Source organism: Hydractinia symbiolongicarpus, chromosome 5 (assembly GCF_029227915.1).
Source record: "Hydractinia symbiolongicarpus strain clone_291-10 chromosome 5, HSymV2.1, whole genome shotgun sequence".
NCBI classification, from domain to species: domain Eukaryota; kingdom Metazoa; phylum Cnidaria; class Hydrozoa; order Anthoathecata; family Hydractiniidae; genus Hydractinia; species Hydractinia symbiolongicarpus.
In genome coordinates, this window is record NC_079879.1 from 8,303,668 (window position 1) to 8,317,075 (window position 13,408).

The 13,408-nt window shown below is 33.1% G+C and overlaps 1 protein-coding gene across 2 annotated transcripts; it reads right to left on the bottom strand.

The window, feature by feature from the left end:
* Positions 1 to 462: 462 nt before the first annotated feature.
* Positions 463 to 6,379, bottom strand: LOC130644570 (uncharacterized). 2 transcript variants are annotated; one of them, XM_057450231.1, is made up of 6 exons: positions 5,262 to 6,379; positions 4,364 to 4,658; positions 3,867 to 3,983; positions 1,637 to 1,835; positions 1,083 to 1,411; positions 463 to 854 (listed from the first exon to the last, which is right to left on the bottom strand). In XM_057450231.1, exons 1-5 carry the CDS (start codon positions 6,042 to 6,044, stop codon positions 1,084 to 1,086), a joined length of 1,722 nt encoding a protein of 573 aa, XP_057306214.1. In that variant the 5' UTR covers positions 6,045 to 6,379; the 3' UTR covers positions 463 to 854; position 1,083. The 2 variants fall into 2 exon arrangements, with proteins under 2 accessions (XP_057306214.1, XP_057306213.1); XM_057450230.1 differs by having other exon boundaries at positions 463 to 1,411; positions 5,262 to 6,378.
* Positions 6,380 to 13,408: the final 7,029 nt, after the last annotated feature.

The window sequence follows — 13,408 nt, forward strand, 5'->3', positions numbered from 1 at the left end:
GTTGCTAATTTACTTCAGTTTTATGCAATTATTCATTATTTGTGACTAAATTCAAAAATTTAGTCGGCAAAAAGTGACTAAATTTTGTGCAAGTGACTAATTTTTTAGCCGAATTTTTTTTACCGATAAGGTATCCCAATAACTTCTTAAAATGATGTTTAATAAAATAAGAACAATATCTTTTATCGCCCCCTTTACCCAATCCGTTACACAGATTTTATTAAATTCCGCCAATCTTATTTTATCTTCAAGCAAAACCGTGATTTGTCCTGTCACGGAAACTTAGCTTAAAACAAACAAAAACAAGAAGCCCTACGGCTTAAAGGTTTTAGTCTTTAGCCTGAAAGATTCTGAAATTTGAAGTAGACCTTGAAAACTGATCATTGAAATCCAATCAAATCTTAATTATTACGGAATGTTCTGACCACACAAAGAATACACGCAGATCCGTAAGGATCACATTATTTACAATCTGTATTCAGATTCGTCATAAAATTGTCAGAGATTAAAATAAAGCATCTTTATTGGCTTTCGAGAAAATGGTCTTTGCTAACAACTCCAAGCTAACAGTTCGTTCACATTAAGATTTCTTGAGCAATAAGTTAGGGAAATGTGGACACAACTTCCAATTATTTTATTTTATATATAACTATTGAGAAGCAATTATATATAAAAAAACATTATTATAAAAAAAAGTGTAAAAAAAAGTTTAAAAAATTCGCATATAAAATCCTTTCCAGATTTGGTCTGGTTTAGTTATAACAACATAACTACTCGATTTTCATCTTCGCTTAATGAATGCAATACCAGCGCAAAGATACTTATCAACAGATGGATTGCTCGTTATTTGTTTCCTAAAGTTACAACATACCCAACATTAGAGTTTCATCACATTGTTGAAAATTTTATTTAGTCACTATCAACTGCAACAATATTGGAATACAGTTAAGATAAGTCTGCACCCACATTTTATATGCATATCACATTTTGATACCGTTGTAGTGTTCTTCGTTGCAATAACAATTTTAAAATTATGACACAGAGAAAATGCTTCTGCATTATGTTAGCAATTCAATGTTTACCTCACCAGTCAGTATAAGTGTGGTCTCCAAGCGCAACTTTGGCATCAGGACTTTGCAGTACAGGTGTAGTCGGTGCCATGGATGGAACAGTTTTATTGGAAATAAGATAAAAATGTTTAATTACATTTAAAGAAGATTGACATTTTGGAACACTTTGTTTTAATTTGTTAATTCCTGTGGATATAATAGTTGGATTAGTGGATGTTGCTTTTGCAGTGAATTCGAAAGGGGTTTTGGTTTTTTGTAACTTTACCATTAATTCTTTCGTTTCAGCTTCGCACTGCTTCGCTTGCAATTTTTGAACAGTTTCGTTGACCAATGTCGAAAAGCTAAGAGAAAAGATGGGCAACAAAAGCTTACTCTTTCAAATATTTCGAAGCAACTCTTTGAAAGACAAGCACACAAAGAAAAATAATGGGAAAGAAAAGCGCTATCTTGTTTTAGAAATAGATGGAAAATAACTGGATAAAAAAGTAATTCACATAGGTGTTAAATAGAATCTGGAATCAGAGAATAATATTATTAAAACATTATAAAGAAAAACAATGACTCACTGCTCATTCTTTGAGAGGTTGTACTTCCTTAAAATACAGTTCACATCATACAAAAACAAATCCAAACGACCAATTTCTAAATATTTTTTTTGAAGTTCTTGAAAATCCACAAGGAATGTGCTCTTGTTGTTATTGACAGCGCTGTTCGTTAAAAGTTTCTCTCTTTCATCTTTTACCAATTTCTCAGCACAGTAAAGCTCTATGGTGTAATTGTGTATTGTTACTCATCAGGATCATTATCCAATGTATTAAAAAAATAACTTTTAGTTGAGAAAATCAACATGAGGCAAGAAAACCTATAACATCTACAAACTTTTTAGAAAGGCTTATACAAGACATCATGTACGATGTTATCACACATAGATTAAATCTGAGAAGCACCCCTGTCCAAACAGCTTTTTTCCATCTACTTAAGGTTACTGTAAAGGAAAAAACTCACTTAATGAGTAGTCTCAGAAAAACCCTTATAATTTATCAATACTTTTATTTTTTTTAAATTTTTTTGTTTGTTTCTGAATGCTTGATGAAAGACTTTTTTGATGGTGTTAATTTCGTGAGATGTTATTTTTCCAAAAAGAAAATATAATGAAATAAACGCACACAATTTTTTTTCCATGTACGTTTTAAAATGGCTTCTTTTTCCGAACGCGTGGTCTCAGACATATTCAGCATAAATTAAATTCAAAAAGGTTCCCATTTTTTTTTCTAATAAGCTTGGTTCTCACTATGGGCTAACGATAAGCTAACCATAGTGCGCATGACGCACTAAGACCTTAGCCCATAGTGTGAACGTAAAAGTACCTGCTTAGCTCACAGCTGAACTCATCGTTAGCTCATCGTTAGCCGATTTTTTGAAATCAAAATTTTTTGATATTTTTTTTTCGGCTACAGTGAGATAAGCTCACATTCAGCAATCATCAAAGGAAGCCGACATAAATCGTGCCCAAAGCAATTTTTTTTTAAAAAAAAATAGTATCTTTCGTTGTGAAAGGTCATTTGAAAACTAAAATGGCTATTAAAATTAAAAAAATTACGTTTGAAGAAGATGAAGAAGAGTTGACGTTTACGGTGAAAGACTTTCCCTGCCTTTCTGACCCAAAGTCGTTTCCTTTTCCGTAATTTTGTTAATTCCTTTCTTTCCAGGCTACGTTGTCTTCCTCAAAGTGGTAACAACAAAAAAAATTTCTTTCTATCTTTCTTTTTTATTCTTTCTCGCTTTAGATTCGGCTACAAAAGAGCTAACGATGCACCGTAGTGTGAATGTGAAACGAATACATCAGGTACCCGCAGCTCAAAAATTGAAATCGACTAACACATTATGCGCATTATGGTTAGCTCATCGTTAGCCCATAGTGAGAACCAAGCTTAACAAGGTTAAAATTCCAATGCTACACTTTTGCACAGGTACCAAAAGAAATGTTTAAGCATTTTTTTTTTGAAACAAGAAATTTGGTCGATACATTGCCTGTTTGTGTTGGTAACTCCCATCTGTTTCGTTGAAAACTAGCGAAACAATTTTTTTTGAAACAGTTACATGTCTGCCTGCAAATTCTTGCTTTTTTACTTCGAAATTTGAATAATTATCGAGCTATCGCCGAATGATTCATCAAAAGAGGTAAATTTTTGAATTTATGCAGGATTTTAGAAAAGATGCTAATTATAACTTGAGAATAAATAATTTTTTTGAAAAGATGTAGTAAGATATTGTAGAGCTGAATAAGAGCAATACAACGATGTATTTTAAATGAAAAAAATCGAAGGAGGGGAGTTACTAAAGCTTTAACAAGGGAGGGCGTTTTTTTGTTTGGAATTTTTTTTCTCCACTCCAGTTTTTTTTCACGAATTTATTTTCTTATATAGTTGTAGGTATATTATCAATGTTTCATACTATAAAGAAATGTTTTTTAAAAAGGGACATGTTAAGGAGATATTTTTAATATACTGAACATGTGTCAAAAGGGGCTACCATATCCTTAATGTATTTTTATTTTCTATTCTACCCATCTCATTATTCACAGTTCTTTGTGAGTTTCAGCAAAATTTTATTATATATATATATATATATATATATAAATAATAAAATTTTGCTTTATGTGGTTTTATTGTAAAAGTATATGTAAAGTTTTATTTATAAAAACTTCGTGTGTTTTTACTGTAAATTTTGTATGTTCTTTTGTATAATAATGGCATTACAAGTTAAAAAAAATACAAAAAAAACTACAACACTAACTAGTCATTAGCCTTTCCTTGGACCTCTTACACCCTTGTGCCGTAGCACCCAAATCTAAACCAACCTCGTTAATGACACCAAGAAGTTTTGAGTAATGATCTTTCTGACCAGCTAAACCTAGGAAACAAAATTATGGAACTATAAGGAATTGGTGGCAAATAGGTGATAAAAAATTCAGAAATTCTCTCAGAGGAAACCCTAAACTCATAAAATCCAACAAACACAAGAGACCATTCACTGGTGACTCGTGTTTACAGCATGAGCTTGTCCAAATTTTGTAAATCTGAGTGACAACCGTGTTTGTTTTGTGTGTAACATGCCATGTACTCAAAATATGGGATGTGGATGGTTCTTCCAAATTTAATTAGGTGATTATACATTGCAATATAGCTGGAAGAAAAGACAATGCTTGTTCTCCTCACTAACTCCTGGTTAATTATGAAGTGCTAACACGTTTAAAGGTTTGGCATAAAAAAAAACTGTACAACAACAATTACCTTTTTGGTCAAACCATATTGATCCAGTTGATGGTCTACCCCACATCATGGTTAAAGGACTTTCATTTAAATCAACATGTCTACTTTCATTTAGAGCATCAGGGTCACTAAATACTATTGTCTTGTTCATCTCTGTGTCCTGTCTTGAACTTACGAATGAATAGGAAATAACTTCTGAGAGGGGTGGTAACAGTTTATCATTGCATGTACAACCTGTGCAATTCGCTATACATTCATATATAAGGTATTTGTTCATACCGAATTCTTTTTCACCAACCGCATAATGACTTTTAATCTATAAAAAATATATGATGTTGAAAATGTAGCCAATTCCACAAATGTGGGAATATTTCTCCTTCTATTCTTACCTTATCAAATTAAGTGAGTTTATGATATTATGGGCTAGTGTGGGTAGAATATCCATTTCCCACTGAGCACAAACAGAAACGTCTAAAATGGATAGACAGGTAGTTGGTGGGTGGCAAAACAACTTTTAAACTTTCACTACGTCTGTATTGTACAAGATTCCGATTGTGGTCTGTGAATCAAGGAAAGCTGGGCACCAACGTTATTTGCTGCATTAAATTTGAGTGTACTGTGTACTGTGCATAATCGTTATTTTTTAAAACAAAAAACAAACTTATATATATAATTTTTTTTATAAAGTCTTTGTAAACAGGATATATAACTAAAAATACAGAAAAATTCAAAAAATTCCCCCTTTAAAGAATTTTTATAACTTTCCCTGATGAACACAAGCATTAAAACTTTTTGCACATTTATTTGTTTGTCTAAGCACTGATTTTTATGCACCTAAACTTTATGCAGATAAAAAGTGATAAAACAATCTATACATCTTAGTATAGAAAAAAATATGATTTATAATATGTATACATACCAATAACACAGTTCGTTCATAACTGTTATGTTCAGCATTATCGCTCCTACTAAAACGTCCAGTTGCCAAGTGTGCTTCCATAATTATAGCTCTATATTTTTCTTTGGGTAAAATTATCTTTTGCGAGCCACGTAAACAAAGCTTTTCCTTTGATCCAATTTTTCGTTTTGTTAGTAACTTTGACCATTTTACAAGCTGACTAGCTAGTGAGTGTGACTTATTATATGGTATGCGACTTGTTCTTAATAAAGTCATAATTAAGGGATCCTTCACATTATTCTCTGGATCGTTCAAAAACTTTAACAACAGCTTAATATGTCTTTTGTTTAATTGAGGATAGTAAACTCTTTTTAAATTACTTCTGTCTACCTGAGGTTTCCATACCTTCTTTTCCAATACTAGATCACATATATTCTTTTGTTTAAGATTTCGATTTGATTTGGTTTGGGAGTTGCTTGGCAAAACTACAACAACATTAGAAGGAACCGAGGAAAAAGTTGCTGCAGTAGTTTCTTCACTAGTTTTATTTGAAGCCACTGATAATATAGCTGTAGACTTCAAAATATCATTGTTTGCTGGATTGTTTTCAACACATGTTGCTGGGTTTGATGAGGGAAAGTTACAACCTGTGGGCAGTTTAGTTGAGAAATTTATTGAATTTGGTTCGACAAAACAATGTTCATGATGGGAAATTTCACTATTCACTGTAGCATTATTGATATCTACTTTTGCATCGGTAAGAAAAGAGTTAGTATTTTCTAAAGTATCTTCTAATGTACTCATATTCACTCTAAACAAGCTTTTTGAACATTGTTGGAAGGTCTTTGTTTATTTAAGGTATTATTATACTTCATCACTAGAGGTTGGAATTACTGGCGAGTTTCTTAAACCTTTCTCCAATTAAAAATAAGTTGGTTTCATACCAAAGTTGATAGCTAGCTATGCATCTTTTTACGTTTTGAAAAAACCTTTATTGGTTTCCAAGATATAATCTTTAAAACTTTAGCTATATTATTAGCTATATAAGAATTATGACATCATTAAGTTATAGACGCTGAGAAACAATTGTTCGTATGAATGAAAACCAGGATGATTATTTACTTTCTCCCTTTTCTACCTATTGCATTCTTCAGAGTTAGTAACCAAAATACTGTTAGCTAGAGTACAAGAACTCATTCACTATTCACCTTATAATGGACTGTCCTCCTTCAGTCAGGGTAAACACCTAATTAGGTGGCATGACCTAATTAGGCGAGTCGTTAAGTTAGGCGACGTGATGTAGTTTAATTAGGCTACCCGTAGTCTAACTAGGCAAACGAAAAATTTCTGTTGTAAATACGTCGAAACCATTGCGTTTCGCACTACAATTTTTATGTGAATCAAATCTGTCCACTTTGCAGATAATTTTGACCAATTATTGTCTTATTTGCATCGCGCATTGGCAACTTATGGCCCAAACCTTGTGTGGCACTATTTGTTGTTTTAAATAATGGATTTCAGCCATTCACGCGGCAGGGAAAAAATAAATATGGCGGACGAAAACGTCACCTAAATAGGCGTCACTTAACCTAACTAGGTTATATATTTTATTTTAACATAATTCTTAGTTGCACTAACATATCACGGCACGAGTGACAATTTTGGAATCATGATCGCGTAGACTATCCATTCTGAACAAAGATTTTTTGCGATTTTTTCTTAGGAATGTGTGAAAAGCCATTAAATTGTAATGTCTTAACTAGAGTTACATATGGCCTAACTAGGCTACAATGAGTCGCCTAAATAGGTGGTATGCCCTAATTAGCCTACCGTCGCCTAATTAAGTGTTTACCCTGACTGTCCTTGTGCGCTGTCCATAAAAGTCCTTATATGCAATACGGCAAAGAGCTCCCAGGACATCTCAAGGACCTCACACTTTAAGACAACTTAATCTTAAACACTCACAAAACATCAGTGTTTAGGAAAAAATCTCTATTTGCTTGATTTACAAACAGTACTCAGATAAAATATATAAACAAGACAAGCACTGCACTCGCGTGCAAATCTGATCGCCATCTTGAATCAGAGAGCTCCCGGCCACGACTCCATTTAGCACCTGGCTAAGTGGTCCCGACACACGACGTACATGTTGTATTAGCACCCCTTCATACTTTATCGACATAAAAAGTCCGACAGACTATTCAGGGTACTCTAACGAATGGACCCGACGGATGAACCCTTATTATCCCACATCCTCTCTATACAACAAATACATATTTTTTCTGTCGATGGCCATAACCAACGTAATATCGCATAATACTGCATAATGCCTTTATAATAGCCTCTATCGCTACATAAAGTACATATTTTTTTGTCGATCGGCCATAACCAACGTTAATATGCCACAATATTTCGCGTAACTGCCATTTACGGAAAGCTGTTTTTATAAAGTAGACAAAGTTTGAGTTTGGATACACATCCATACACAAACAGAAACGAGATTTCGCTCAAATAGCTATTTGCAAAAAGACATGTTAACGGCCCCAATATATTGAACAGGCGGTAGTCTTTTATGCCCATCGATAACCAATAGAAAAGATATTTTGGACGAATACCCTCTGCGAAATTACATATCACAAGTCCTAAAAAATACCAATCTGAGGCAAGGTATTATTATACTATATGTTTACCAGGCTTTAGTGTTATGTACTTATCCGTACAACAGTAGAAACAAGTATCCTCCCTGAAAATGACGTATCAAAAGTCCTAAAGCAGGCCAATCAATGCAAAGACTTTACGTGTGTTTTTATTTTAGACCATGCAAAAGTGTAAATTCTATCTCTTTTTTTGGGGGCAGTATTTTAATAGTATAGCTTGATTAGTTCTTAAACCAAATAAATCTCTTAGATGCATAAAAATTTAAATATTCCAATGATTTTTGTCCGACTCAAGAAGCTGCTGCCGTAGAGAAGCTATAGCACATTAAAGATTAGAGCCTTTTAGGATAAAATTATTCCATTGTTGTTTGTAGTAAAAATTCCAAAGGTCATAACTTTTTATCCGCAAGGGCTCTTAGGCTGAAATTCTGTAGAAGGCATGTCAGTAATATAACGTATCGTTAGGAAAAAGATATGAAAGAATTCCAAATTAAAAGTCAAAACTTAGGTGAAAAGAAAAATGACAATATTTTTGAGAAAAATGTTAAATTTTGCAAATTCTTATATTTACATGGAACAAGGATGTTCCAAAAAGGCATAAGTATAAAATTTATCTCATTTAAAGAGTCTCCGTAGATTTGATATTCCATTGAAGTTAGGATCAGAGTAAAAAAAGCTGAAAATAGTTCTAAATAATGTAATCATTATTGGCTCCCTCCTCGTGAGAAACTGAAACTCCCGTTTTGTTTATTGCTTCCAAAGTCACAAAATATCCTTTCAAACAAGAAATTTTGGGAAAAAGAGAGTTCTGGGAGGAACTATTCCAGTTTTTTGCTAAAAACTAGGTCTCTGAAAATGGAATGCGACATGATTATAAGCTTATTATATTATATAATGATGATAAGGAATTGACGGGAAAGACTTGAATAAGTTTTTCAGTTATTTAGATTGATAATGAGCTGTTCGGTAAGGCGATATTCTACCGATTTTCTTGATTTTTAAATTCTGATAAACTCTTCCATTTTATAGCATATGAAGGGAAAAATCACTATCCATCATTGTTTATCGGACTTCCAACTATAACACTTAAGGGGAGTAACATCAATTAAAGGAGCCTTCTAACGAATTATTCTTCTCTTAAAGAGGAGAATAATTTTTTAAACCATCGATCAGAAAGCAACTACTCAAATTAGATACCATTGTAAGATTACAACTGAAGTTGCTAATTTTTTATTGGAATTCTTTCAATTCTTGAACGCTTTTAGTTATGGGATTCGTTTCTCTATGGCGTTTTCAAAGTGTCTCAAAGACGTAATTTGGCAAAAATGACATACTGAGGCATCTTGATATAGCAAAATAAAAAATGAAAATTTCAGGACAGAAGTTGTCAATATAACAAACTTGTGGAATTAGTCTTTTCACAGTGCTCCTTAAACTGATTGCGAAATATCTAATCCATGCTTGCTCTTTACATTATTTCTTCAGTAATCCATTTCAAATTCATGATTATTCTACAAGTAATTACAGCTTCCGAGGGTTGTTGCGCAGTTTAAATGGTGTCTTCGTAGACGCTTTTTGTTTAAAATAAAACGTCATATTTCAATGGAATAATCCATTAAAAAGAACACCTTGAATACAAATCTGCAGTAGATAAAATTGCAATTATCGCGATATTGGAATATCTAATCCAAGGAAGCTCTTAAAATTTGGAGTACATATTCTTATTTTTTATGCATCAAGTGGGAAAATCTCAATTAGAAATTTTAAAAACTGAGCCTATAATACCAAAAAAACTAATTTTTGGAATTCTTAAATTTACATTTCTGCACGGTCTAAAATAAACACTATCACTTACACTGTAAAATAAACAACCATTGAGGTTGGGTACACATCCCTACACCAATAGAAATAATATTATGGCTAAATACTTTCCCGCGAAACGACACATCAAAAGTCCTACAGCAGACCAATCAAAGGGAATACTTCACAATGTAAACCAAACAAACACTGATGTTGGATGCATAGTCATACACAAAGAGACACTATACTTTGGACAAATACCCTCCTGCGAAATGAAGCATCAAAAGTTCTAAAGCAAACAAATCAATATAAAGACTTTACGCTGTGACCAAACATTGATGGTGGATACACATCTATACACCAATAGAAACCATATTCTGGAAAAGTGCTCCTTTGCAAATAACACAAGAAGCTATGCACTGTACGTCGTGTGTCGGGACCACTTAGCTCGTCGCTAAATGAAGTCATTGCCGAGCTCCCGCATACATTGGTGAACATCAATGTAATTTTGACGTCATTATGTTGCTCCATCATTCAGGCAAATTTGACCGCTTGTGCTCTGGGGTGATCCGACGAGTTGGGCCAAGAAGCGACTATTATTTTAAGGGCAGAAATTTTCGCGGGCAGAAATTTTTAGGAAGAAATTTTACAGAAAAATTAAAAACCTTTGTGATTTTCTAAAATCTTCATTTTGGGGAACAAAAACTTTCGCGAAAACAATCAAATATTATTTATATAAAAAAAATTCACTAAAATTATTGTCTTCGTTTCTTCGTTTTTTGTCTTGATAATTGAAATTTCTGATACGAAGATATTCAAACCTTTTCGTTTTTCGATTTTTAGATAATTTCCCCACATTAATTCGCGGGCTTCGGAGGCATTTTTAGAGTTACAGTTTTTAGACAACCAGGACATGTTGTCTTATTTTCTTGCATATCGGACGGCCGTCAGATAAGCGCAGCGCCGATGAGAGACAAGCCATGGAAACGAGGTTGAATTTTTGGAGCCATTTTTCGGGCTGATTATTTTTTTCGTTGTGATTCTATTATTTCTACCTTTGTCCTCGGAGCCCTCATTATTTAAGAATTTTCGGCTTTTTTAAAACTTGGAAAAAACGATTTTTAAAAAAATATAACTTTCGCGAATTTCAGGTTAAATTTCTTACCGGGCAGAAATTTTCGCGGGAAAAGGGGCCAAAATCGCGAAAGTCGCGAAAATTTCTGCCCTTAAAGTAAATCTCCATATGCCAAAGCGAAGTAGGTTGAGCGACGAAGTTTAAAGTAAAAACATAAAGCTGAATACAAAAATTTTGATTACGTTGCAATTTTTTTTTTTGAAGTTTTCATGTTATTGTTTTTACACTTTTAAAGTCTCTAGCATGACTTGGTCGGGGTTTGATGCAAAGACCTTACGCAGTGAAAGCAAAAGCCATTAACAATTGGTAAATGGGATGTTAAAGAAATCTGCTAATACTGATTGAAACTGGAGAATGAATTTCCAAACATGGTTAAACAAATAGAAAAAGACCAACAAATGAAAACCTAGCCAATGTAAACACATTTTTCAATTTTTTTTTTAAATAAAAAAACAATTGTTTTTTCTAATGGGAAACTCTCAGCCTTTTAGATATTTTTAATTTTTTTTAAATTAAGCCTTAATGATTGGGTTGGTACTTACAGTCTACCATGAATTTCCGTTGTTCTTTATACAACGTCGGCATTGCTATGGTCATCCGCTTTTTCTTTCTTTTTGGTTTCATGGATGTCTTCATTCTTTGCTGTGCAACTTCAAGTAGTGCTGCAGAAAAATTTTTTGCTGCTGTCAAAAATCGCCAAAACAATCGCCGAAAAAGTATAAACTTTGTGTACTCCTTTGGACGATCTCAGCGAACAGTTCATGTTACGCAATGTTACAAAAACAAACCTTATGCGCATGTTTGCATTAAGTCGCCTGAACGACCTAAATTTGCCTGATGAAGATCAGTCTTTACACAACGTGATAGAACTTCCTTTCTTTCACATACAATATCACAGGTAGACGCTTATCGGCCATAGCACGTCCGCCTAATGTCTTATACAAGCAAATGAGTATAAATGTGACAGCGTCGTACAAATACCTCGGGGTAGATATTGATCCAACTTTAACACTGAGAAATTATTTCGATAAGTGTTACAAGAAAGCAACTGATAGATTAGCTACATTTACTTAACAGACTACGTTCACAACTCGACATTAAATCTGCCACTGCAATATACAAGTCTCTCATTGTACCAGTATTGACGTATTGTAGTATATTATCAATTGTCATGCTGAAAGCACGTGAAAATCCCCCTTAACATCGATCTATAATCGTGCAAAGAAAATCACACTTCATGATTTTGCAAAACCTGAAAATACTGACATCCCCTCTATTGATTCAGTTAAGAAGCGACAGGCGTACATGTTTGTGAGAAAGTGTATTAAAAATGATATGTGTGAAAACGTTTGCAATTATTTTAAAATGATAACTCATGAGAAACACACACTCCATATAATTTTTTGTTAAAACTTCCACCAGTGAAAACTGAGTTTGCAAGGAAGTCAGTTTATTTTTCCGCTGCGAAGCTTTTTAATGCTTTGCCAGCTGAAGTACGCAAAGTTGAATCTAATCTAAAGTTGAAGGAATGTTTAAAATTACGGTTTTTGTAACTTATATATTTTTCACATGTATCTTATTAGGTAGATAGATTAGGTGGAGCTGTGTTTAGACTTTTTCTCTCATTTTTTTGCTTTCTTTTTTTGTTTTTTGTTTTTTAAGCAGTTTGGTTTAGTGGATGTACTTTGTGCTTTCCTTTTATTTCTCGTTTCTTTTTTCTCACTAGCTTTAAGTGCGTATGCTTTTTATAGTTTTAATGTTTTACTAATACAGTTGACTCTCTCTATCTCGAACTCGCAAGGGACCAGAAAATTTGTTCGATATAGAGAAAGTTCGAGATAGAGGGTAGTCGAAATAGAGAGAGTCAACTGTATATATATTTATATTTTACTTTCTTTTATATTTTTAAGCAGGACACACGTTGACAACAGTGTTTATTTAACTGACGTGTTTTATCCTGCGGAAATATTCGTAAATGAATAAATAACACTTTGTTGGTAAATTAGCATTTCGCCGGACTGTGCATCGCATGCAACAAGATTAAAAAACGACAGTGTTACAGGCCTAACGCTCAATGACGAATAACTATTTTCATGTCAGTAAGACAAATAACTATTTTCGTACTCGTTATAAAAATAACTATTTTTATGCTCATAAGCTGAATAACTATTTTCATGCTCGTAAGACGAATAACTATTTTCATGCTCGTAAAACGAATAACTATTTTTATGCATGCTCGTAAAACGAATAACTATTTTCATGCTCGTAAGACGAATAACTATTTTTATGCATGCTCGTAAAACGAATAACTATTTTCATGCTCGTAAGACGAATAACTATTTTCATGCTCGTAAAACGAATAACTATTTTCATGCTCGTAAAACGAATAACTATTTTCATGCTTGTAAGACGAATAACTATTTTCATGCATGCTCGTAAAACGAATAACTATTTTCACGCATGCTCGTAAAACGAATAACTTTTCATGCCAGTAAAGGGCCTGATACACTTGTATAATATCACTGAAATATTATAATATCAATATAATTTCTTAAAATATGTTTAAAATGTGGTTA

Coding starts and splice junctions, on each gene's coding strand:
- LOC130644570 (XM_057450231.1), bottom strand. CDS start 6,044: ATGAGTACATTAGAAGATACTTTAGAAAATACTAACTCTTTTCTTACC. Junction 3,984..4,363: donor AATATGGTTTGACCAAAAAG/GTAATTGTTGTT, acceptor TTTGTTTCCTAG/GTTTAGCTGGTCAGAAAGAT. Junction 1,836..3,866: donor CAAGGAAAGGCTAATGACTA/GTTAGTGTTGTA, acceptor ATTACACCATAG/AGCTTTACTGTGCTGAGAAA.